Source organism: Anneissia japonica, unplaced genomic scaffold (assembly GCF_011630105.1).
Source record: "Anneissia japonica isolate Jap-2015-1 unplaced genomic scaffold, ASM1163010v1 scaffold288010_len917306_cov203, whole genome shotgun sequence".
Taxonomy (NCBI): Eukaryota; Metazoa; Echinodermata; class Crinoidea; order Comatulida; family Comatulidae; genus Anneissia; species Anneissia japonica.
The window spans coordinates 273,267-299,845 of NW_022715767.1; the positions used below are offsets into that span (position 1 = coordinate 273,267).

Here is a 26,579-nt window from a genome sequence, read left to right on the forward strand (position 1 = left end):
AATTAAACTTACCCTCTACAATTAAACTACAGTATCTATTTGCATATTCTGAGAAGCCTTACTTTGTGCTACTACTGTGCAGTATCATATAATCTCATACTACAATATTTATCTTTATAATACACATTTAAGAAAGACTGCTTATACAATTGTACATATTCATACTTCAATTCTGCAGGCAAAAATAGGAGCTCAGGTTCCTGTACAAAATGCCCACCAGAAGATAACAATTTACCAACGAAGGTACAAAATCATAATTCAATAATCAAGTAAAATTAGAATAGTGAATAAAATAACTGCAAAAATATGATAAACTGAGAATAGAGTGTTTGAATCCAGGGAGGCTTATTTCATGGTGTGTTCTTAATCCATTGCATATTGTGTTCTGGTTCTTGTTCATATACCTCCATGGTTAATACATGAATGCCAGGTGACAGTGCATTTTATGAATATTCATTAAACATAAATGTGTGTCTATTAATGGTTTATGATGTAATCCATAGTAGCCTGAAGCTGTTAAAGTGTAATTATACATGAATGTCCAGTGATAATGCATTTGTGGCAAAGACAAGCCAAACCAGTCACTCGTCGCAAACCGTGTTTCAGAGAAAATGGCCAAAACATGCTAGAATGTCAAATTTTTAAAAATCTATTTTATTGCACTAAACTAACCTTTATATATCTACACATCATTCTATGCTGTTATATGTCCCGTTTTCAATGTTGAAACAACACTTTTTAAGGATTTAAAGATAGTTTCTGCATGAGAAATGCCTGAAATCATAAACTTTGAAGGCTGATTTCTCATATATTGTTCTTTAAACAGCTGTGTGGTTAAACGCTTGTAACTTCATAAGGAAATGTCCTATTTGAATGATTTTTTTTCCATTTTATAGCTATTATTTTACTCTCTAACACTGTATTAATAACTCAAAATCAAATTTTGCGACGAGTGACTGGTTTGGCTTGTCTTTGCCACATTTTATGAATACTCATTTATCATAAAGGTGTGTAATTTATAGTTTATGATGTAATTTATAGAAATCTCGTAAGTACACAACTGAATTTTAGAAGATTTATATCTTTTCTGGATAATAATAATTGAAAACTAAAATATGATATAATTATTAATTTAAGATGGAGTCCAACAATTTAGTTACTATAAGTAATTGGCCCATTTTGGCAAAATGTTCAGTGCCACTCAGTAAACATGAGGTAGGGGGTCATCTAATTTTTCATATATACGGTAAAGGGGAGGGGAGGAAAGGGATTATGAGTGTGTAAGTTAATCTTATTAGGGAAACTATTATCTTGTATCTGTAAAAGGAGGGTGTTCACAGTAATCAGTATAATTTGTTTTCTCTTTAAAAACATGGATAACCTCTTATTTGGTCCTTTGGGTATTTTTTCATTGGCCCTCCCTAAGTTTCAAATTTTCTAATATAGGTCAATATTCAAGACCATATTTCTAAGCAACTATTATAATTTATAATACATGTTAAGATTAATTCTATTATTAAATACATATTTTTTTTTTTTATAAGATGTCCTGCCATTATTAATTTTTTTTTTCTATTAAATCTAGATTAATAATAAAGCAACAGTAAATGAATAGAATATACGAAATACTTATCTCTAACATTATGGTAATTATATCTCATTAATATTCATAAATCATAGGCAAGATGGTATGGGTTCATGCAAATATACAACTCAATTAATTCACATTATTATAGGATACCTTAGCCTGGATCATGTGGCAATTGATTGCCATGAGTTACATTCTGGGATATCTTCACTTGCTGAATCGCTCTGCTGTAACATGTTAAGGATGGCTAACTTGAGGCCCTCTGCGAGCTGCTTGGCAGTGTAAGGCCTACCAAGCGGTGGAACATGGATAAATGCAGCATTGCCCTGGCCAGATTTTGCATGTATATGATGCAAGGATGTATAGTATATAAAATCACATAGGTACCTAAGAAGAATAAATCAATTTTAGGAAACATTATTCAATTCTATATATATAATATTAAATAACAGCATAATATATATTATATTTAGAAAACATTATTCAATTACATATATTTAATATTACATTATAATATATTATAACTTCATCATCGTCGTCGTCATCGTCATCATCATCATCATATATTTATAGCTGGAAATCTCACCTTCTATAAATACAGTTATCTTTAAAAAAAATTTTTTTTAAGATAAGTAAATAAATGTTTGTGTATTTACTATTACCTTCCTGGATTGTGTGAGACGACGGACTTCACTGGACATTGTGATATATTAATGTTGTGGCATACATATGCCATCTTAATCCGACTCTCAATATGTTGAGGTCCGTTCTCCATACAACACTTTAACATAATCAGAAAAACAATCAAAATTAAAAAGTTATCTTTTTAAATTTTTATAATATTTTTTATCAGCTGTTAACTCTCTGATTGCAAGATAGGGAAATATTGCAAAATAATGCATGAAAACAGCTTCAAGATAGGGAAATAATGCGAAATAATGCATAAAAACAGCTTTTTTTTAGTCTAATTTTTGTTTGCTGTAAATAGATTTTGCAGTCTTAATAAAGCTAAATTTGTTATTTTAGGGGTTTATTGACCTTTTTGATGACCTCCGTAATTGACCTGACAGTTGTTATCCATTACTGTGTATAAATCAATTTCCACAAAAGACAGACCACAGAATCCTTTTTTTCAATAGATTGTGTTAATAATTTTTTTTTATTGCCTTTGCTACTGACCTGACACTCTGCTCTGTCACTGTCTACAAACAATTCCTAACTTGTTTTCAATTTTATCTGTATCCATTTGTATTTGATTTTTTTTAATGTGAATTTCATGGTAGGTGAAGGTTGATATTACAATGTGTTTCTTAGTAAATATCTTTTAATTGTATACATATTTTAAGCCATGATAATAAATTAAAATAATATATAAATTAATGTCAATATTCTGTAAGCCTCAACAACATACCATGTTTCTGGGTATCATAAACCTGACATCTGGTTTGTCATATGGGCCATTATGGGCTTGCTGCTCCAAAGTAAGCTCAGTAGCTAAGCCTGACACTCCAACATGGACCATAAGCTGACGATAAATAAATATTCATAAAATTCATTTACATATTAAATCAAGCAATCAAAAAGTTCATAATAAATTGTGGCAAAGACAAGCCAAACCAGTCACTAGTCACAAATTCTGTTTCAGAGATAATGGCCAAAACATGCTGGAATATCAAAATTTTTTTAATCTATTTTTTTACACTAAACTAACCTTTATGTCTATATAACATGCTATGTATTTTCCTGGCAAGATTGCAGTTGTTAAGAAAAATCTGATTTTTATATGTGTTAAAAAGTTATGTTATGTTTTAAAATATAATATGAAATTATGAAAAAAGTGTGAAATAAGACTGAAATTTGATTTTTTTTTTGTGCTTCACACAAAAAACAAATGCGGACAAATTTTTTAAAGGTTTGATTTTGCGATAGGTCTGCAAAGAAATATAGTACTGTAGGCGCCAGAAACATTAGCCTATCCAACTTACCTCGATTTAAGGTTCTGTTATCACACATAAAAACGACCAACGTGATATTTTACTTTGCTAGTATTGACATTTGTGAAATATAATATTTCATAGGAACTACAGTATTTCAAATTTATTTCAAAAATGATTCTGACCGAGATTTTGACAATTAAACAAACATCTCAGGCCTACTCGATGGACCACAGTGTGCGAGATGCGAAGTACAAAAACTAATCTCATTAGAGAGGGCACACTTTATTGACTGTATAAAGTATACATAAAAGCGAGAGCATTCTAGCGGATGCGATCTACAACCTGAATTTGCTTAGTAACGAAGAATTCGTCGAGAAAATGGCAACTCCTATGAGAAATAGTGTGTATTTCTCGTTTTTAAATTTTTTTTGCATAAAACTAACATTTATGCCAATATTTTTCCATGGTTTATAATAATTAGAGTAATGCATATGCATTTTTTCTAAATGGGGGCTTTAAAACAACAATTGTTAATGATTTGGTGATGGTTTCTGCCTACGAATTTCCTAAATTAAAATCATAAACTTTGAAGGCTGGTTTCTCAAATATTGTTCTTTAAGCAGATGCATGTTTAAAATCCTGTTACTTCATATGAAATGTCGGATTCTTTTACCATTTTATAGCTCTCATTTTACTGTTTAACTGTATTAATACTGTATTAATAACTAAAAATAATTTTTTGAGATGAGTGACTGGTTTGGCTTGTCTTTGCCCCAATTGTATAAAATAAATTTAAATTACATCTGGTTCATGGCATTCCCACAGAGCTGGTACTTTTTCTTTGACTATTTTGTATTCCACTGGGATCTCTTCAACCACTAAATTGATGTCTGGCTGCAGACTTAAAGTTGTTAGTTCCTTAACTGCTTCCCAACTGGCATTTATCTTGTGATCTCCAAATGGACCAAATCCTATGCAAAAATAAAATGATAGCCTATTTGACAAGACAAATTAATAATAAATATACATGTAATTGTAAGAATACAATTAGAAATCATAACAAATAAAACAAACATTATATAGATGATATCACATATAAGCTGGATGCTGTCCATTTATTGTAGCCCAGACTCAACCAAGCCTCTGTTCTTCCCTCAGGCTGTGCATAAAATACAGACATGAAAATGTTTAAAAGTTAAAAGTAAAATCTTGTTTAGAAAATGACTTTAGTACTGTACATGAGTTTAGAAAGAAATTTATTTTGAAGGTTGGTGTGCGAACTCCTTGCATAGGCCTACACCAAATTAAGCTGTCTTGTGATATGAAAGTTAAAACCCAACTTTTTTCTACTCTGGGATTTTTTCTTCCGGTTGTTTTGTAACATCTGATCCAGTCTAGCAATATTGCGTTACTTAAACACGGGAGACGCCACCAAACAATAATCCTACAACAGCAAATAATTAGCTAGTATAAACATCATTTATTCGAGACTGACCTCTCACAACGAGGCATCACTCATCTGTCTGTCTATCGCTTTCCCACGGTAACTCATCATGTGACATATCTTACGTCACTGTTACCCCCCAATGCAAAACAATAACAAATAATAACTCCTGTTGTTAAAGTTTCCCCTGGATACAATATTATTTCTGGTAAGGAGCGACAAAAGGAAGGACGCGCTTCCGCAGTGAGCACTTTTGCTCAGAGAGTGCCCGTTCTTATTGTTTTACATTCTCTTTATTTTGTAACAAAGGCAACAATGGTGTCAACAGAATATTGATATGTATTCTTTAATTAAAGTTACAGAAATCGGAATGTTAATGTTTGCAGTGCCTAATTTGTGTAGCACAATAAAAAGTAGAATTTGAAATTACTAAAAACATTTATTTATACCAAGTTGCTTCATGTCGTCAAGAACGCAATGGACTAACTTCAAACTATGCACTATAACTAGGCCCTATCTACAGTAAATTCAGAGGCATGCAACTAGAAAATAGGAGTTCTTTCTTTGTTGTCGTCGCGACCTGTTTTCTCAAACTGACGGTATGCCTAAGCCTAGGTTTCAGGCGTTCGAAACGAGGTTGCTATTCTAAATTTAATATAGGCCTAGTCTAGACATTGAAAGACAAAAGATGAGTTACCAGTGACTATAACTGTTTTTTTGTCGGGCATCTCAGTTACTTCAGTCTCAAATTATCTAGATTTATTTAGCTGAGGTGTCATGAAATGATTCTGGCCCGAACCCGACTACCCAACGCACAGCTAGCAGATTTCTGTTTGTTATGATTCATTGACCTCTGAAGGGTTAAAGGGCGCGGCGTTTACTCTCGCACTCTGTCAACAACTCTGATTCCTGCTTGAAGAATGAACTAAAAATTCAGCAAAATGAATGTATGGACGATGTAATTAACCATTACATTACTTTCTAGGTTGAGCAAATGGTATAGTATAATGATTAGTTTCCACCATTTTTCAGTGTTCGTACTGATCTTTATTTCTAAGCCTTCGATGCGTGTGTATGCATGGACTGAGCTGTGTTTGCGCCGTGGTTGGGTGGGAAAGTACAGTACTGTGGTGCTCAAACACTGTTTTGCGACTCGTGGTGCATCCATCATCATCATAGGCCTAAAACAGCTTCTAGCAGTTTACTTTTAATAAACTATTCAGTTTTATGTTTTGCGTGATAAACCATATTTTTCACTTTAACTTGCAACATCGTACATTACATTTCATTTCAACATCAATGAATATAAAAATATGCCTATGGCATTTGGTAACCAAATATTGGTTCATGCATTTGTAACCACATAAAGTTGTTTTAGAATTATAAGTTTCAAGGGTCTAGGCAGATAATTTTTAATATTATCGTTATTCAAAAATTAATTTTGTCACATTTACGCACTGATAATGTCAGAAATTGAAAAATATACCCCTTTTCAAATCGCTTTTTAAACATGAAGGGATAAAGACACCAAGCTGATATTTGGAACATCTGATCATCATATATAAATTAATTAAAGGTGCAAATTTTAACAACAAGCGTACTTGCCCACAGGGTCAAAGGTCCCCTTGAAAACAAGGCATTTTTGTGTATTTTTTGTCCCGAATGACCTTTTGACCTACGACTACCCCCTAAAATGTTAAAAATCCGGAATTTTTTGTGGTGAAACATTTTCAACTATATATTAATAATTTGTTGCATAAGACCCATTTAATAACTGATTTGGGTATTTTAATGGGGTCTAAAAATGGAAGAAAAATTACACAACCAAATAAGTTAGGGTCCTTACGAACCAATATTTTCTTAACGGGGTCCGGTATAACAAAAGTCATGTCATATTCCTGTTCTACAGCCAAAAGTTAGTCTAGATATCAATTTCCAGTAAATTATCTTTATTCTATTAAATTTAAATTTTGAAGATATGGCTAATTGAAAATGCAACTTTACAAATATGTCATAATTGAGAGCTAAAAAGGGGTATGACCATAAAATTTTAAATGGCCGTAACTTCTAAACGACTTGGAATTGGCAAGTCGAAATTTGGGTTTGTTCGTCAGACAGTACCCAGCCATCTCATTTGTTGAGTTGGCACGGAATGACCCAGTACCAATAGAAAAATCAACTTTACACAAAGAATTATATAACTTAGGTAGCCGATTCGTAAAATGTTTTTTTTTTTTTTTTTGTGACATTTACTCTCCCTTGAATACAGAAAATAATGTGGGATTATGGAAATTATATATTGGAACAGAAAGTGAAAAATGAAAGTTCTCATCACACTTGATTTCGTACATTACTATATAAAGAAAAATCAAATCCAAAAATCTTATGATTATGGCAACTCTATGGCTGAAAGTGGCAGACAGACCCAACTCGACCTGATCGTTCGACTGGGTCATTTAGCTAGGCTGAGCCAACTTGAGCAGATCGACCGCATGTCAAATTCCAGCCAGCTGAAGTGGTCCAGATGGGTCCGGATGGGCAAGGCCTATGGTGCTAGACCTCATTTGGTGGATGTATTGGACCGACCACGGGCCATTATTTTTTCAGTGTCGTTATCTTGTCAGTGTAAATCTAGCTTAAGCCGGGTACTTACTGCACCCTGCAGTTGTTGGCCGACGCAATCTTATGAAGAACGGCAACACCACAATGCGCACGCTATGGATCGTTTTTAATGGCGATCTTTACAGATCTTCCATCGACGGTTGTATTGAACATCATACGATGCAGTAAGTGCTCTGCTTTAGTCTTAACATTTTTGTACTTTGCTTTCTGCCAGATGATTAATTTTAATTGATTAATTGATAAAAGAATAAAATTAAATCTTCTCATTTTTTCTCATTTTAGTCAAAAACTGTACAAGTAAAGATGTATGTTGTGGATACTATTGTTACTAAGGAGGATCTCAATACAAAGGTTGATAGCAGAGACAGTCAGACAAACACGGTGTATTTTTGTAAAAAGTGTGGAAATGAAGTAAGTACTGTAATTCTAACAGATAATGAATTAGTGCAATGGAAGAATAATTTCATGCATTTAAAGACGGACTTAATGAGGTGGAGCTGTGTTAAATAGAACAGTCCTCCTTAAAAGAATATTCTCCATTGCTTGAATTGAAACATTCATTATTTGGTTTTTAATACACTACGCATAAAATACTGTACATTTGTGTTATTTGATAGTTAGGTCTAACTTCTGAGTGGAACATTCCTTCTTCCAATGGATAAAACATTGTATTAGGTGGAGGCGTGTCATGGCTTCTGGACAAAATGGCAAAAACCAAAACGGCAATGACCGAAACGGCAATAAAACAAAACGGCAATGATAAGTACCAAAACGGCAACAGACCAAAACGGGAAAGGAGCAAAAATCAATGCCAAGACTGAAGCGCCACCGTGCGCAGACAGCAGTTTATAATTTTCTGAATTGTTTTGTTTTTGTTTTTGTTTTTTTTTTACACATCCATGACGAATTATTTCGTTATTTTAATTGTTATTATTATTATTATTATTATTATTATTTTTTCTTTCCCTTTTTTACTTTCATGACATAAATTGTTTAGCCTCATACTATCTGTATTTTTAGGTTCAATGTTCATTGTTTTATATTGTATATATTATATATTGTTTCCCCAATCTTTCTTACTATTGAATTTGTATGTTGTATTATTGTTGTTGTTATTATTACTATTATTATTATTATTATTATTATTATTAATGTTGTTATTCTTTAAAGTGTTTTTTTTTTCTTTCGCGCTTTTTTACTTTTATGACATAAATTGTAGCCTAGTAGTATTTTATTTAGCTATTTTGCCAATTACATACAGTGCGTCATTCTGGAAGTTTATTGCCATTTTGACTTATTGCCGTTTGGGTCTTGCCGTTTTGACTTATCGCCGTTTTGGTCTGTTGCCGGTCTAAAAGTGTTGACGTTTTGGTTTATTGCCGTTTTGACTTATGGCTGTTTAGGTCTTGCCGTTTTGGGCCATTGCCGTTTTGGTTTTTTGCCGTTTTGGTTTTTTAGAACACATCATTAACTGACCACACCATCCATGCGACATTTCCTATTAGTAGTAATGGCAGTAATGTACATTCCTTGCTGAAACCCCCTTGTCTTTTTTGGTGTATAGGGCAACCTGTGGTCCAACTTAAAAAATGGGCCATGAATGTTTATGTGTACAAAATTTCCTGAATGTCCATTCAAAACTGGTGATGCTGGATGCTTTTAAAGTTCTGGTAACAACAATGACAAGAACTAGAACAATTAAGAGTGATTTTCAGAGGTCCACCTGCGCGGACCTAATAAATAAAATTATATTTATTAAAATTTGCTGTAGAAAATAGAGTGATCCTATACAGTAAGTATCATGCAAACACTTTACCCCAGTTTTGTTTTCTCATTTTGAGTATATGGTGTTAATGTCACGTTAAGTGGATTGGAGCAAATTGCCTGAACATCTGCATTAAATCCACCAATCAAAGAACAAGGATTTATTTGGTGTGTTATAAAATATAATATCCATTTATATCGTGTGCCATCTATCTAGTGACCTATACCGAGGTTAAGATGATTATTACTAGTGGTTGTTGGATACATGCCGAAACAACTTCATTTTTTGTGCTGTCCGAGTTTTCCTTGCTATGCAGACAATTTAGCACCATTTAGTTCCATTCCAGAATCATTCACATCAGCGGCAGACCCAGAAATGGAAGGGGCCCAGAAAGAAAATTTTACAGATGGAGGGTATGGACCACCTCAGCCCTACCATGGTTGGGGCTGAGGTACAAAATTCTATATCTGGCACTTCTAGATGGCACTTTCAGAATAAAAAAAATTAATCTGCATATTATTCCCATTCTGCTAGGTACCCCATTCCATTTGGTTGAACAGAGACAGACGTTACATGAATTGTCTTGCCCAAGGGCAAAACAATTTGACCCGCATTATGACTCGTGTATTTTAATGACCATTCGATGGATGCCAAGAATTCATACTTTTTTTAAACACGCTTTATGTAACAACAAGAAAGTTCTTTGTAGTTGTAATTTTAATTTTTAATTCAATTTTATTTTATTTTCATAGATAAATTTGTCAGATGTGAATGTTGTTGAATTTAGTGTTTATGACACAAACTCTGTTAGATTACCTGCAATACCATGTAAAAGTACAGATTGCCCAAGTAAGTGAAATACATATTGTTTATATCCAAAAATAAAAAGGTTTGCTTTGTATTGTAGACAAATTTAGAGAACACTAGAAGCAAGCTAATAAAGTTGCAGGTGGGCTTAAGCCCCACCTTGGATCTCCTTGTAAAAAAACCCTATTTTTTGTAGATTCTTTACAAATGTAATAATATGGACTAAAACACTTCAGAACAGCATGAAACTGCCCAAAATTGCCTAGTTTCTCTAGGCACCAAGATACTAGCTCCTAGACTTAAGTCATAATCTGTGAACCTGGACTAAGTGACCCAATGACCATGTTTACTTTCACCATTTTTGTTTTAATCACTATTTTGTTTTTTATTATTGTTGTTAAAATATTGTCATAACATTAGTAGCAGGTCAAGCCATTGGCCTTGGTTACAAGGAAGTGCTATCTGTAGCAATGCAGCAATTTTTTTTATATATTTTTCATATTTTAAAATTGTTTACGGTTAACCCTGGATCATTGCCCCCCTCCCCACTGGCACCAGTATACTGTACAGTGCTCAGATGATTCAGTCAGGTCAAGTCCATTCATACAGGATTAATGAATCTCATTGAAATATTGTTGACTTTGGCATTAGTCATCATTACAAAATGGATAGTGTCATTTCCGAAAGTGAAACTTAAATAACATTATGTTAGAAAGAAGCATCATTCCTATGTTTGGATTTAAATCCCTTTCGATCTCATGTTGGATTTTATTCCCTTTCAATCCCATGTTGTTAATTCCCTTTCGATATTATGTTAGATTTAATTCAAATCCCTTGTTGAATTTAATTCCCTTTCAATCCCATGTTGGATTTTATTCCCTTTCAATTCCATCTTAGATTTAATTTCCTTTCAATCCCATGTGGGATTTAATTCCCTTGTAATCACATGTTGGATTTTTTTCCCTTCAATCCCACGTTAGATTTAATTCCCTTCTATTTATTGCATGTTGGATTTAATTCGCTTCAATCCCATGTTAGATTTAATTCCATTTAATCCCATGTTAGATTTAATTCCCTTCATGCCCATGTTCTCAATTCTCTTTCAATCCAAAGCTGGAGTTAATTCCCTTTAATCCCTTGTTGGATTTAATTCCTTTCAATCCCATGTTATATTTAATTCCCTTTCAATCCCATGTTGGATTTAATTCCCTTTAATCCCATGTTAGATGGATTTATTTCCCTTCAATCCCATGTTATATTTAATTCCCTTCAATCCCATATTAGAATTAATTCCCTTCAACCCCGTGTTGGAATTCATTCTCTTTCAATTCCATGTTTTATTTACCCTTCAATCCCATGTTAGATTTAATTCCCTTTCAATCCCGTATTGGATTTTATTTCTTTTTAATCCCATATTTAAATTTCATTTTTCAATCCTGTGTAGCAATAATAATGGTATTACCAAGAGTCAGGTAGTTAGGACATCAGGAGACAATCTCTGCTCTTTTTAAAGAGTGTAAATTTGTTATTTTAGTGAAAAATGGAACAAATCTTTTAAAAGTAAGCCAAATATATATGTGCACGACCAATAGCTAATAATAATAGTAATATATTTGGATTTGTATAGTACATCATGCAAAAAATCCTGTGCGCTTTGTGATTGAGCTCTTTGAGTTTAATATGTTGGTAAAGTAAGAGAGACAAAAAAGGTGTGTAACCCTATAAAATTAAACCTACTAATTAAACTAAACATCTCTTCCAAATTGTGGTGTACCATCAAAACTTGCATTTTAAACCTCCAGTTTAAACAACAAGAAAGCATCAGTGGAGTTAAACCAGGGTTTCTGTAAGGTATAAAAGCCCAGTCCAGACTATCAAATTTTATTTGACAAAAACATGCCTATGATGACATCACATCATCACCATATATAGGCACATCATGGCTATATATAGGCACATCATGACTATATATGGGCATAAACAGTCTTTTGTCAAAGAAAATTTGATAATGTGGACAGATAGGGATCTCCAGAGCTCAGCATACACACACTGTGCCTACCACCAGTTACTGTCTAATTTACTATCAATTAAAAATTAACTGGAAAAATATTTCCATTTTGCAATTTGTGTTTTTAGTACAGAATTTGAAGTCAATGTAATGAACATAGGATATTTCATTCACATTAATTAATGGAACATAGTAATATGCATGATAAAATAGACATTATTATTATTATTATTATTATTGGATTTCCTGTTAGTGTTTACTTGTCTCTGATTGAAAAAAAGTGGAATAATTTATTCAAGTGATAATATCTTGGTAGCACTGGTTGAACACATACATAGTAAAATCTTGAAAACAGTGAAACACTCCGAATTATATTCATTTAAAAAATAAAATAAGCTATGGAGTTTGTAAGACGCAAATCGAATCAGACATTTTACATACAGAAATTCTTACATTGACCAGCCTCTTTAATGGTCTATGCAAAATAGGTTCAGTATTATTTATATATCTGTATAAGTTAGAAAGGCAAGGAATATATTTTAAAATTCTTATTTTCAATTTAAAATCTGATAACTTAAATATTTAGAATATGCAATTCAAATTTTAGTATTCATGTTTATTTGTTTAACAAAAACAGTATATCTTTATAAAAAAAACCATTTGTTAACCCCTAGAAACATTATGTAAAAATTTGACATTTATCCAACATACATTAACCTTGGTTATATCAGTTGGATTACTGCAGATCCAGGGAGTTTGGCTAAGCATTGATGAAGTACTAATATGTGGCAGGAACAGGCCAAATGGATTCCAAAAGGTAAATGCAAGACTAATTTTACTTTCATCTCATAATGTATTAAGTAGCCTTTCAATACTGTTTTCTTTGTTAAATGATAAGTAAATATGGTTGTTTATTAAATTGTAACAATGTAAATATGCCAAATTTTCAACAAAGGATGTAAATGCAATATAACCCATGCACTTGGCTTTTGTTATCATTTAAGACTCAATTAAATTGGGCTATTTGTAAGTTTATTCAGTAAAAAAGTATGTAAAACCAAACAATATTAATTCTGTGTAACATTGAAAACAGATAACTTATTTAATACTTTTATAAATGACCAATTTAATGTTTAACATTTTCACTTCCGTGGATAAGAATACTCATCACTGGCAATGCTGAGGAGGTCCAGTGGGCACATGACATGACCCCTATCGGTCATGTCATCTAGAAAGAAGGCAATTACTTAATCAGGGAACAATGATTTAAAAAAGCATTTTCTTATACTTTCTATACTTGTAAGAGTAAATCTGGTTGGATGAATGATGGTATGTACCCTAGCCAAATATAGAAGTGAACAGTCTTGCTTTTTTCTCATGAGGTTGAAGAGTTATGCAACTGGCTCTATGAAGTATGCCTCTTGAAATTAATTCCTCCATGATGATATCATGCCTGTTTTAGAAAGAACCAAAATAATGTATAATTAGGCCTACTGTCGCTAAAAAACCTATATCAAGCAGTAGAAACACCCTGCCGCCAGGAGCCTAGCATTTATATTTATTTGTTTTGAACAAGAAAATGTAAAATACTCAAGAGCTGAGTAAGTTTGACATTCAATAATAATGTTCAAAAACCAGAAGAAATTATTTGAACATTTATTAATTGTTAATATTTGAATTGTCTTTATTGTTAATATCAGGGTTTGGTTCAATTCAAAATTTATTCAATTTATTATATCGTAAATTCCGCACTATTTCTAATTGACAAAAAATTCTTATAAACACCAAATTACAATAAAGAGCACAAAATATAGGAACATTATTTTTTAGGTACGGTATTACTGGAGATAATTTATTAATGACATAGTATATACATAATAAAATGTAGGCTAACAAACGAATTGGTCTATTGCCAACACTGAGGTCAAAACAAAGCATTTTACTTATTAAATCGTAATGATGATAATATTGAATATATAATAGACCTTAATATTTTGTCAACCAAAATGGTCGAGTGACCTACTTTTCATATGTGATAAAGTGCTGTAATGTTCTTAAAAAAGAAAATTTAGAAAGTAAATACACAATTCTAAGAAGTATATATTACACAGCCAAAATTTACAGTAAGAACATTATCTATGTTATATCATAATAATTATGTTTATGAGTCTTTATGTCCTCCTACAAACTGATTATATTTTTATGTAACAACAAATAGGAAGAGAAATATATAGCATTGTTTGATTGATTGAACTACTCTTTTTTTATATAATTATATTATGTAACCTGTTCAACATATTACAGTACTGCTATAGGATTTTTTGAGTGTTTTGCATTTTGCTCATTTAAAATAACTGGTTGAAACCAGTATTCCTTTGAACTTTGGCCTGTGTCCAATTTCTCTGCTTTAGTTGTACAGAGTTCAAACAATAGGAAGGTTAAATGTCATGATGTGAATCATAGCTGTAGCTATAGCCAAATATGGTCATGCTAATAAGCGTGTGACCTATTTCCTTGACCTCGTAGTTTTGACCTTACTCAGGATATGCTGATTTGTGAACATTTATCCAAAGGTCACTAGTTGAGATTATTTTTACCGTGACAACCCTTCTTTCTGTGTTTGTACTTGTTTGTGTGTTTGCTCATGGGTACAGTCAGCATCTAAAATATATTATCTTTACGAGGTTGTAGTATTTTAGAGGTACAGTAAATCATCTTGTTTAGTAGATTTAATATTCATAAAGATACTCTTTGTGTTATGTTTATGTGTTGTTAGTTATGCACGGTTTATAGTTTCTTCTATGCACATACGCTTCAACACATGTGCTAACATAATGTGTGTGCTGTATTGAGGATAATATTCTGATCATTAGGAATATATGACAAATTTGTGTTTATGTTGAAACCTCAATTATACGTTGTTATTTTGGTTGTAGCATTATTAAATACTAAACATTAATGTTTATTTCAAGGAATTTGAACAGTTTTACTATCAATGTATTTCTTTGTGTCATATAAATTATGTTTTTGATGAATCTGAAGTAATTGCTTAATTACTTATTTCTGAGTGTTTTTGTCATGATTAATTTTGTTATTATTTAATACTAAATATTTTTACTGACATTTTAAAGTAATTTTATTATCAGTATCCAGAAAACATGAACATTCACAGTATGAATTGACTAATGCATTTATCAGCTGTCCTAAAGGTTACCGGATATTTATCATATCATGTTTTGATCGCTGAATTATAAAATAATAATAATAATTATAACATACATATATTTACATTTATAATTAAATTAAGTGTGAGTACAGTAGTCTAAATAATTTTAATATTTATGATTATAGTTATTTATAATAATTTAAAAAAATGATTTAAATAATTTAAATTGCATTTTCTAATATGTAGTTATTATTATTTTGTGAGTATATAAATGTTTATTTGAGTTTATTGTTTGCTGATTGTTTTGCATGACTGGGAATACAGTACGCCCACAAAAGCAGGGAAGGATGTGTTTGTGTACAGTGGGCCTATATCGTGTAGTATATGGCCATAATGTATCTTTGTTAGTTGGAATATTAATATTTCCAGTAATAATGGAAATATTTGCTCTGAAATATTTTATCAATTAAAGTAATGGCAAAAATTATCAGTTATTTAAGTAATTAATATTATCAAATAATTAAGTAATTATATTTTCTTGATTAATGGACAGGTGTCAAGTACTGGTGAGAGAATTGCATTAAGTGTTCTGAATAACATTCTGTACAAAGTCTTGGACCGTAAAGCCAACGATCCAGAATTTTTACCTCACGCGTTTAACGAGTACGCAAAACTCCTCTGGATAAATAATACTGCAGTTGGTTTCTACACAGTGAAGGAAAGAGGTGAGAAATGTTAATGGGATAGCTTACGATTGAATTTAACTCCAACTGATGCACTTCTGTGTTGAGCGAATAAAAGTTGAAGAATAAAACTCAATATATGAATTGCTTACTTTGTATTTTAATAAGTTTAGCTTTAATGAAAAAAATATATAAATTAGAATAAGAAAATATAAGAAATATAAAACTTGAAGAAGAAAACTCAATAAAATAGAATTGATATTTAAATAGGATATTAGCATGCAAAAATAGAATAAGAAAATATATAAGAAATATATATTAAAATGATAAAATGCATACAAAAAATTGAAGAATAAAGTTTGAATTGTTTACCTTTATTTATTTAAGTTAAAGTTATTAAAGCTTTCAAGTTAAAACTAAAATGAAAAAAATGTGTTTCTCACCCATCAGTTAACAGCTTGGCATAAACAGTAATTGTTCATACTGCATTTTGCATAACCCCTTGTATTTGCTGGTAATTAGTTTAAGGATTTTCATATTAAAAAGCTGTTTTGATCTGTGTCTCATGGAATGTTGTATGACACTGATTGGGGTTCACCCTCATTAAAGTGATGATAATAATAAACAATTAATGAGACTTGCTTAATACTTCAGGCATTTAACAATAGACAGGAAATTTACTGATTAATAACAATTATAATGTCATTCTTATAATATAGTAGTACTATGACCTTATTAATCAGTGTAAATCAAATTGCAAAAGAATATTGTATTTATTAGTATTAGAGAATATTCAATACCATTTTAGAGCAAGTCGAATGCATATTTTATGGATGAATTTGATTGTTTTTTATTCATTGATAATTATCTCAATTATCATTTTTACCTTTTAAAACAGCGCCATATTCCACAGGCACATTGGTTCACAGCTGATTGATATATGCCAATCAGCCACTGAATAACAATGTTTAGTAGTAATTCCAATACAAAAAAACAGAAGTTGGTGATGAAAATATTTCCTCATTTTTATGTTTAACTTTATAGTAATTTTAAAGTGATTACAATTTTAGGTTTTTTTTTATTTTTCTAGAAGAAAATATTTTTTTTACCAAATTAACAGATGCAATGTTTTTTGCATAGAAGTGTAATTGGCTAGTAAATCAAATGAAGGATTTTTGTAGTCAAAGCCTGCAAAATAAGCAAACCTTATGAATTATTTGTATTCGTCTGGCATAAGAAATTAATAATTTATGATATTTGATCCTTTTATTTATGTACTATTTTGATAATAAAATAATTACAGATTATTTTATTATCAAAATAGTACATAATAAAATAATTACAGATTAAAACTTTAAAAAATTAAAGGGATTTCACACAATCTGTGATTGTCTGTTTTTCGTGGCTCACAGTAAATTATTGTATTAATCAGTGTAAATTTGAGGCGTGTTTTGTGGGGTGTACCACTAACTACTGCCTTAACATCTACGCCAGTAGTTGCTCCGCAATCAGGGTTTGGTTAAGAGATGAAGTTTGCCCAGATAGTGTACACATCTGCCTCGTGTGCACATTAAAGAACCCATTGCATCTTTCAGAAGAGTAGGGGTTACCCTGATGTTATGGTTCATTTCAGCCCCTGTCATTTTGGAATGATGTGAACTACAACCTAACATAAGCGCCTCTTTACGGTGGCCAGGTAGTCATGGACCACGTCCATACGCAATTTAGCACAATGACGCTGCAAGTTATGGGTTATTCTCCTACCTTTTTAAACCTTTATCTTTAAACCGGGTGAAATAATTTGATATATATGGTTTGTTATATCGTAAAGGTACATGGTGTGGAAGCCAGTCACAAGCATTATCTTGGCAGCTGACTATCCTGGACACTGTATACATCAACTCCACTCATAGGAGACAGGGTCATGCATTACTGGCTCTCCATGATTTCCTGAAAACCTTTCCAGATGAGGATCTTGGGATCTCGGAACCAGTGTCAGAATCAATGATGCTAGGTTAGTAATTGACAATAACCATACGCACACACCCACATCCACACATGTACAACACATACCCCAACCAAATCCCTGTCGCATCCCATATCTACACATAAATTGTACACATACACATGCTTGTATAATTTGTAATTGAACACTATTATTACCTTATTGTTAATCATGTAATATTTTTCATAATCATTAACCAAGTCAGATTTTCCAATCTTAATTTTTTTGATCAATGAAAATATTTTAATTTGCAGTTTGTAAAAGATTTGTTAAAGAAAATCCTGTTGAGGCAGAACGACTGTGGCTTTGTACTCTACCAGCTGACAATTCTCATTCTGAGAATCTTGTACTTCGTATTGCTTTATCAGCCATGCCAGGTAAACATAAAAAAAGAAAGAACTCTGACCCTAAGAAGTTTGTCACAGATGCAGAGAAAGCCTGCAGTGTGGCTACTGTTGGAAGCTCTAGCCAATTGGAAGTTGATACCACTGAGACAGAGCCTGTTTGTAGTGCAGAAGCAGTTGATAAGTTGAGCATACCTCCTTCGGAGTCACTGAATCCAGTTTCAGAAAATTGTAGTATTGCAAGCTATGAAGGATCATCAAATCTCTTAAGGAACTTTTCTGTAATTGCTAAGGCAACAATAGATGGCGAAAGAAGTAATGATACAGCTAGAAAAATTTCAAACCCTATTTTACCAGTTCAAACTCTGTTAAAAATACCTGAAAATGACAGTAGAACAATAAGTGATGGAAAAAGCTTTCATGAAACCTTTAAACAGGAAGGTAATGAAAGTAAAGAGACAAACTCCTTGGCAAAAGGATTTCTCAGTCAGGAAGGATGTCCTGCCAATGATGTTCATGACATAGAGGGAGATGCAGTAAGATCACAAGAATTTCAGGATGAATATCAGAATTATAAAGGTCAAATAAATTGTTTGCCAGAGTTAAATATGGACAATGATGGCAGTCAGGGGACCAGTAATGACACAGATCCTTCTCATTCACCAACAGACTTTGCACCAGCTGCAGAAGGAGGTCACTTTTATGTGAAAGCTGAACCGATTGACGAAGATGATGGCTCATATCCCCAGGATCAGCATAAATGTATGATGTCAAAAAGGAAGCATGTTTTAGTTGAAGAACCATCATCAAGTGTAGTAATCAAGCAGGAACCTGTGGATATTGATGTCAGTAATCACCATTTATACTACGTGCAGCAGAGTAGAACATTCTTTAAATCTGATACCTCCTCTATTGATGAAGTCAGTGATCTGCCATTAAACCAAAACCTTGAAGATCAGCTTACAGGAAATGCAGATCAGAACACAAGACAACTTTCCCTTTTTGAGCAGATGTTGCTTCCATCTGGTCCCCAAGATCATCAAGGATCTTCAGAAGAGGGGTCCAGTATATTGCAGAACTTGAACCAGAGCCAGGGCATGATCAGCTCACTTTTGCGCAATATTGCAGAGCAACTGAAGGAACCAAGAACCACAACAAATCGGGAACCAATTTGGCAGACAAGACCAACTCAAGAAACCTGTGAAGCTCAGTCTTCTTCAGATTCACAAAAGAGACTTAGAAAAACAAGTTATCCCATAGCAAAACTCTCCACTCACTTGAAGAGAAAACACAAAAATAAATTACGCATGAATGATAAGAACTTTAAACCTCGTGCCAAACAAAAAGATATAGGTGTGTGTCTGGAGGGCCCCAGTAAGCGCACACGTTCACAATCAATGTCTGATGAAAGCATGAAAAACCGAATTTCAAACTGGATGAGGTCTGGTTCTGATGATGAGGAGATGGGTAATAGTTCTAGCACCAACACTAACAGGAGAGTGACAGAAAAGGTTAACACTAATCATTCATTAGATCACAGAGTTTCTCAGTCAAACTCTCACCGATATTCTTCAAACCAACTTGCATCGGCAGGTTGCTCCACAATTGCTGTGCACTCTTCAACTACCATGACCTCTCAATCATCAAGGAGTGATTTCCAGGCAGAAAGACCTGAAAGGCCGAAGAGACCTTTTAACGTTGTGCAAGCTCTCACTGTTGAGGACCCAAGTTCAACTCAAACTAATTTTCCACAGGGTTCACTCTATGAGTCTATGGGTGGACTGAGCAATCGGTCGTTGCCCCGTCGAGGGCATGCGTCCACTCACAGTACAATAACTAGCTCATCCGCATTACCAAGTTCACATGACACACCTGTCAGTGTGATGTCAACTGCTAACAATTTGGTTGGGTCGCAAGTAGTAGTCAGCACTCAGAACCCATTAATTCGTGGATTATTAGAAATGAAGGTGCCAACAAAACCAAACATAAGGCAACTGGCACCAGCAAAGACATCCATAATATCAGAGGATGCCTCTACTTCTCAAGATGTTGGCTCATCTCATAACTCCAGGTATAGGAATCTAAATGCAGCAGCAACTCAAACAGCTCAATATGTTTGTGAACTCTGTGACATCATTTTTACAGACAGTGTCATGTATGTACTGCACACTGGTTGCCATGGGAGACGGGACGCTTACCAGTGTAACCAATGTGGAACAATCTGTCGGGATAAATATGAGTTTATGATTCATTTTATTCAAGGAGTTCACAACAGGGAATAAAATCCCACATAGGAAATTATAAATATATAAATATATATTTATGTACTGTATTTATTCGAATAAATACCCCAGGACGTTTATATTGTTGGGAAGGGTTTTTGAGGGAGTGTTTATATTCGAGGGAGGCGTTTATGTTTTTTTTTTATTGTGTACAATGAATACCTATATACTCAAATAAACACTCCTTAATTTCACTTTAAACTCCAACACACAATTACCACCAAAATTTGTTATTGCGTGATCATGAAGACTGATTGATCCTAACCCAGTTGAAACAAATTTAATTCTACTGGAGTAGAACATAAATAGAATGTGTTGAGAAGGATGGTGCTTCTATTAGACTTGTTTACAGTTATTTGAGGGGTGGGGGGTTTAACGAGGAAAAATAAATGTCTTGGGATGTTTATTCGAGGGAGGCATTTATTTCAAATGAGGTTCTACAGTAGAAGGATGTTTATTCCAAGCGGGGCATTTATCCAAATAAATACAGTATATTGACAAGCTGGAATTGCTTGAACAACTTTTCTTTTTCGACTTCTTACCCTTTATTTCTTTATTTCCTTCTTTTTCTCCTTTGTGTTCTATTTGTTTTTCTGTGTTCAATCACTATGGAACACATAGTTTTTTTGCATGGTGCAACTATTATTATCCATATGTATGGTATACAAATAGTATCTGCATGGAGGTATTATTAAGAAGGAGGTCACAGATCCCTTTGATGCAACAAACCAATGTGTTCCCTACCTTTGGATCGTGCGCGATGTACAGTATATCTTATTATTAACATTTTTTTCATTAGCAACAACTTGGGAACAACAAGCTTTTAAACGCTTCAACACAGAAGTTGTGCAATAAACCGTTCAGTAGGTTATTATTTATTTCATTTATTTATTTATTTTATTTCAATCGTCCAACAGGAACTCTTCGTTCCCACTTACAAAATTGTAATAAAAATATATTGAAAAAATAATAAATCAGTACAATAAATTCACATATGCCATAAAAAATAAAATAATTATTATTATTATTATTATTATTATTATTATTATTTATATGATTATAATTATTATTGCAGTATTTACAAAAAAATGTATAAATTACAAAAAAAAAATGCTGTATACTGTATGTCAGGAACAGATTCCACAGAATATTTCTGTTGCAATTGTTCCTGTGTTCATATATAATTTTGTCTAAAAATTGACTGCTTCGACTATAAGCTGAGCCAGTGTAGAAAATTACTCTGACATTGGATTGAATTTTCGAATAGTTCACATGTGTTCACACAAAAATTAGTAGTTTATTATAATCCTCAATCACTCATTAATTAGTATCTGTTAAAATTAGAATTATCGAGTTTTATCCAATTTATGGAAATTCAAGTTGAAATATACCATATTTTTAAGGCTCATATAAATGTTTCATTAAATTCAAAACACTTTTTTGTAGAAAATATTAATATGTTTTGAAAGATAAATATATTAGGTTTAAGGTGGAATTGATTGCGCAGCCATAGCGATTGACAGTAAGCAGTGCACATTGAAAAAACAAGATGCTCTATATTTAGTCATGTTCAATTTTTTGGAAACTAATCCCACTGAGCAACTGGTGGTGGGGAATACATTAGACTGATTTCACAAGTTGCGGCAGCCTCGTCCTTTACTCATTGCCGTAGCACTTTTTTAAGTGACCTCAATAATACCTCCATGGTATCTGTACATTAATATATTAATACAAAGTGTGTTAATGTATCTTGTACACATAAATTAGATATGTGAGGCAGTAACTGATTAAATCAGGTTCAATATACATGTACAATTAAATTGTAGGATACATAAGTGTATGTACATTGGATATGTATACAGTATATGATCAGTGGTGGCTGATATCTGGGGAGGGCAAATAAGGGAAAAATAGTGAGAGGCATGCTAAAATTTTAGGAGCAAATATGTTTTCCTATAGCAGAATGGAGTTGTATATTAGCATGCAATTATTGCAAATAAAGTCCGCTGTTGTTTCTTGGGACAAGTAACTATTAAAGTTTTTTTTAATTTTTTAATTTTTTTATTTTTCGGAGATTTACTTTCTTGATCAGAAGTATCTCTACCTTCACTAAGTTACATTAAGGCTCTGGTACGTAATCAGGACTCCTGTGATTCATGTGGATGCTCATTTTTGGGAGGTGGGAAATTGGGTGTGGGGAAAAGAAGATTATCTGGGGGAGCAATACCAACGGAACTAATGTACTGTAGTTAAATGTATAGTTTACATTGTAAGACAGAATTGTTAAAATGATCCATTAAGATGATTTTAGTGATTGGTGGCATTAATACAACTCTGTGATATTTTTGCACATAGTTTTATAATGAGATATATAATCTTGCATTTCAGTAATTTCTTTAAAAAAGAACTGATTGAAAGTACATAGAGAAACTTAGAAAGATGTAATGCCTTTGATACATACAAATACATTTTATTTATTTTAGAATTATGATTTTTCTGTTTATAAATATGGTGCAATTCTGAGTTTTCATACTCAAAGAAAATCAGAAAGATAAATATTGTTTTAATTAAAAGAATTGTAATATGAGGTAAATATGAATTTCTTGTACTTATCTAAAATATTGCCAGTAAGGATGCTGGTGTTATGTTTACTGTCTGGATAGTGAATAATGTATATTTTGTATATAAAGGGTCATGGATTTACATTTTTATTGGACCCTGATTTGACCTAACTTGACATGTACTTTTTCTACTACAGTGGGGGCCTTATAATGGTATTCCACCCCTTCCCTCAGGCTGCGCTCATCCCACTCAGTCACACGCTAGGTATTATTGGTACACTGTGTCACTGTTGCATTACAGCCAATCAGAAAAAAAAACAGATCAGGATATTTACATTTTAACAGGCATAGACAAATACAAGCTTGCAAAATGTTACTTTAATTAATTATTACTATGATTTATAAAAGTGTAAATTAATTTAGTATATTCTGTGTAGATAATATCCACCAGACAAATTATAAATAAGATATGATGGTGCTTTCATGATTAAAATTTACAATAGCATAATCCGCCAAAATAATGGTTGAAAATAACCCAAGTTATGTACAGTATTCTTCCTATGTGGCCTTAAATCTAGTACTATGCGGTTATTGATGTCATTGTTTGATTGATATCATATCATCATTTTTATTGACATTATGACCAGTATTTACATTATGACACATCATAAATGGCATCATATCATTAATATTATTGTATCCGTATTATTAACGTGATGTCTGTTGCCACATTCTCTGGCTTGCTATAAGTTGTGCCAATAATTAACTTGCCAGAAGTCATTTTATGCCACTAATTTGCCCGCTACAAGTATTAGTGCCAATAATATATCTACATGGTGTTTCCCATTTGTAGTGTAATAAGCAAATTGTGATTCATCAGGCATTATCATCTCAATTCTTTAAACAATATTTTAAAAAAAATATATTTAAAAAAAAAGTTGACCAGATTTTTCTAACCTGGACATTGCCTACAAGTATTATGCAAACCCACTATCTAAAATGAGGACCAAATATTTTACAGGTCCCATCCAGTCAGGTTCCAGGAGGAAGTCCTTGATGAGGGTGCAGGGGGAGGTGAGAGAGGCTATAGTGGCCTGGTGCAAAGCCCAGATTAATAGACTAATTTGGAGCATTTTTCTAATATGAGAGAATGTTTTTTTTTTCCTTAATTACAAAAAAAAATATCCAGTTATAAAAACACAATAGACCTATCAAACAAATTATTTTCACTGTAGTCCTGAGAGGGTGGGGCTCTTGGCATGTCCAATGTGAAAATTAATTCCCCTGCTGGTCCCATCGCTGTACATAACCTCATCAATATTGCCTTAAATAATTTTTTGAAATTTTCCTTAAAAAGAACAGGACAATTATGCTAGACAAAAGCAAGGCCAGGATTTCATCTCAAGCATCACTCACTTCAAACCTGACACTACAGATATAAACCGAGTAAGCCGACATATTTTACATCTACCTACAATTTTTAAATACCACTTTTTTGATTGAGAAACTACTGCATATGTATTTTTAAAACATACCACTGTAAGCCCTGTAATTGTTTTCACCTCAACTCAATACTGTTTGTTCTAAATGAATATTGATGGTAAAATATCTATTGGAACCTTGATACATGTGCCTAATTTGCCTATTGAATTGTTATTAGTATATTGATTTGTCAGATTGAGTCTTTCATTTTACTAGATTGTATTTATGTTCAAAGTTTGTGGCTGCATCCTAAATGAATTAAATGGAAAGAAAATAAGAATGTTTGTCGCATGTTATTCTGTGTGTTATCCATTTGACCCAGTGAGTACCCCAGGGCCTAGATTGTGTGTTCTAAGGAAGCGTGTGTTGAGATCAATTTCACTTTCTTGAAGAAGTGGTTAATATAGGTCAGATGGGATCATTGATATGTGGCTGGGGTATTGTGAACAAGAAGTCAAAATACTTGTTCCTACTGAGGTGGGCCTACTGAGCAAGATTTAATATATTTTGTCATTTCAGCTAATAAATTTCAACAATTTGATATGTTAAAATCCAGATGTGTACACTGGACCAATTACTAGTCCTTATACGAGAAGAACCAAATCCTAGTCGAGGAGAATCTTGTTAATGCTGTAGTTAGCAGTGCCCCTAGAATTCTAGTCGAGGAGTCTTGTTATGGCTGTAGTGAGTTGCAGCCCTGCCTTATCACTCAGCCGCTCGACCAATGTACACTAACAAAAACCACAAACATCATATTATTAATTGCTGCGAAGCAGCCAATTCATATTCTTGACAGCAATTTGACCTCTGAAAGGTCATTGTTTGTCAAAAAACCTGCGCCTAAGACTACTGAAAAGTGGAGTTTCCTTCTTTCGTTCTGCCGGGTAAAATCAATTACTTTAGGCGACGTTTGTAGACTAACCTACTCGTACCAACGTCGGCATGTCGCGACGCTGGAGTACTATTCAGCGTTTTTACTATATTTCTAGGTTTCCTATTTCTACGTTTAATCGGCTCATGTCTCAGCCACAATATTTTGAGAACCCAGTAAACTTATTTACTAGCCTATTTCAACGTGCTAATTATTACATTTAGGCGACGCTTGTTGTAGACTGGCATAGTGTTTTCGGAAATAAATACCATTTTATACACATGCGCAGATCGATTCGCCAGCAGCGAGTCATCGCCAGCAGCAGCGAGATGTCACTGCAATGAGCAAAACACTATTGTACACGGTACCAACGCTGTTCTAATATAGACAATGGGTCGTGTGTCATATTATTTGTTATATTTTTATTATTCATTATTTTCACTTGACTCGCATATTAAATAATTTTGTTCGAAGAACATTTTATGCAGTTTTACTTCGCAGCACTCCACTTGCAATTTGCAATTTCTAGTTTATTTCCGTTATTGTTCTCAATGTTAGATTATCTTAGCTTTCTGAACTTAATACTATTACTAGATACTTCACATTTCAAGAAGCAGACAATCAGTACTGTACTTTTTTTTGTTGATGATGCTTGCTACATTGAATGGTCATTTAATATAAGAGGTAGCTTATAAATTACATTACAGAATTATCTTTTTTGGCGAGTCCAAATATTTTTGTCTATCAAAATAGCAAAAATTTTATGCAAGAATGCCACTGTGCTAGGAATTTTAAATGTAAGAGTGCATGCAGAGAATGAACTTGCAAACATTTTTTACTGTCAATGGTCAATACATTTGAGTTGCATCTAATATTGTTAAATAACTCTATGGTCTAAAAAAAATATACAAATAAGCTTTAACGAATTCAAGCATAAAATCTACAACCACTAAAATATAGACCTTGGATATTACAGTAGTTAGAATATTGCACTTTGTATAAGAGACAGGTATT

The 26,579-nt window shown here is 32.7% G+C and overlaps 2 protein-coding genes across 5 annotated transcripts; one reads left to right on the top strand and one right to left on the bottom strand.

Annotated features, from left to right (window-relative positions):
- Window positions 1-857: 857 nt before the first annotated feature.
- LOC117109357 (pyroglutamyl-peptidase 1-like) lies at window positions 858-5,820 on the bottom strand. Of its 2 annotated transcripts, none has more exons than XM_033251669.1 (5): window positions 5,667-5,820; window positions 4,327-4,496; window positions 3,000-3,113; window positions 2,251-2,369; window positions 858-1,975 (listed from the first exon to the last, which is right to left on the bottom strand). In XM_033251669.1, the coding sequence occupies exons 1-5, from the start codon at window positions 5,695-5,697 to the stop codon at window positions 1,753-1,755; spliced, it is 657 nt and encodes a 218-aa protein (XP_033107560.1). In that variant the 5' UTR covers window positions 5,698-5,820; the 3' UTR covers window positions 858-1,752. The 2 variants fall into 2 exon arrangements, with proteins under 2 accessions (XP_033107560.1, XP_033107559.1); XM_033251668.1 differs by lacking the exon at window positions 5,667-5,820 and adding an exon at window positions 4,600-4,655 and having other exon boundaries at window positions 4,327-4,519.
- Window positions 5,821-24,971, top strand: LOC117109356 (soluble lamin-associated protein of 75 kDa-like). 3 transcript variants are annotated; one of them, XM_033251664.1, is made up of 7 exons: window positions 5,822-5,966; window positions 7,874-8,002; window positions 10,109-10,205; window positions 12,903-12,988; window positions 15,891-16,062; window positions 17,852-18,034; window positions 18,280-24,971. In XM_033251664.1, exons 1-7 carry the CDS (start codon window positions 5,964-5,966, stop codon window positions 20,649-20,651), a joined length of 3,042 nt encoding a protein of 1,013 aa, XP_033107555.1. In that variant the 5' UTR covers window positions 5,822-5,963; the 3' UTR covers window positions 20,652-24,971. The 3 variants fall into 3 exon arrangements, with proteins under 3 accessions (XP_033107558.1, XP_033107555.1, XP_033107557.1); XM_033251666.1 differs by having other exon boundaries at window positions 5,847-5,966; window positions 7,878-8,002; XM_033251667.1 differs by lacking the exon at window positions 12,903-12,988 and having other exon boundaries at window positions 5,821-5,966.
- The last annotated feature ends 1,608 nt before the right edge of the window (window positions 24,972-26,579 follow it).

Excerpts from the sequence above, each read along its gene's own strand:
- LOC117109357 (XM_033251668.1), bottom strand. The coding sequence starts at position 4,640 with ATGGACAGCATCCAGCTTATATGTGATATCATCTATATAAT. Across the intron at positions 4,520-4,599 it reads TGTGATATCATCTATATAAT|GCTATCATTTTATTTTTGCA; the intron begins GTTTGTTTTATT and ends CTTGTCAAATAG. Across the intron at positions 2,370-2,999 it reads TTATGATACCCAGAAACATG|TGTTGTATGGAGAACGGACC; the intron begins GTATGTTGTTGA and ends ATTATGTTAAAG.
- LOC117109356 (XM_033251664.1), top strand. Across the intron at positions 10,206-12,902 it reads TAAAAGTACAGATTGCCCAA|TTGGATTACTGCAGATCCAG; the intron begins GTAAGTGAAATA and ends TGGTTATATCAG. Across the intron at positions 16,063-17,851 it reads CTACACAGTGAAGGAAAGAG|GTACATGGTGTGGAAGCCAG; the intron begins GTGAGAAATGTT and ends TATATCGTAAAG.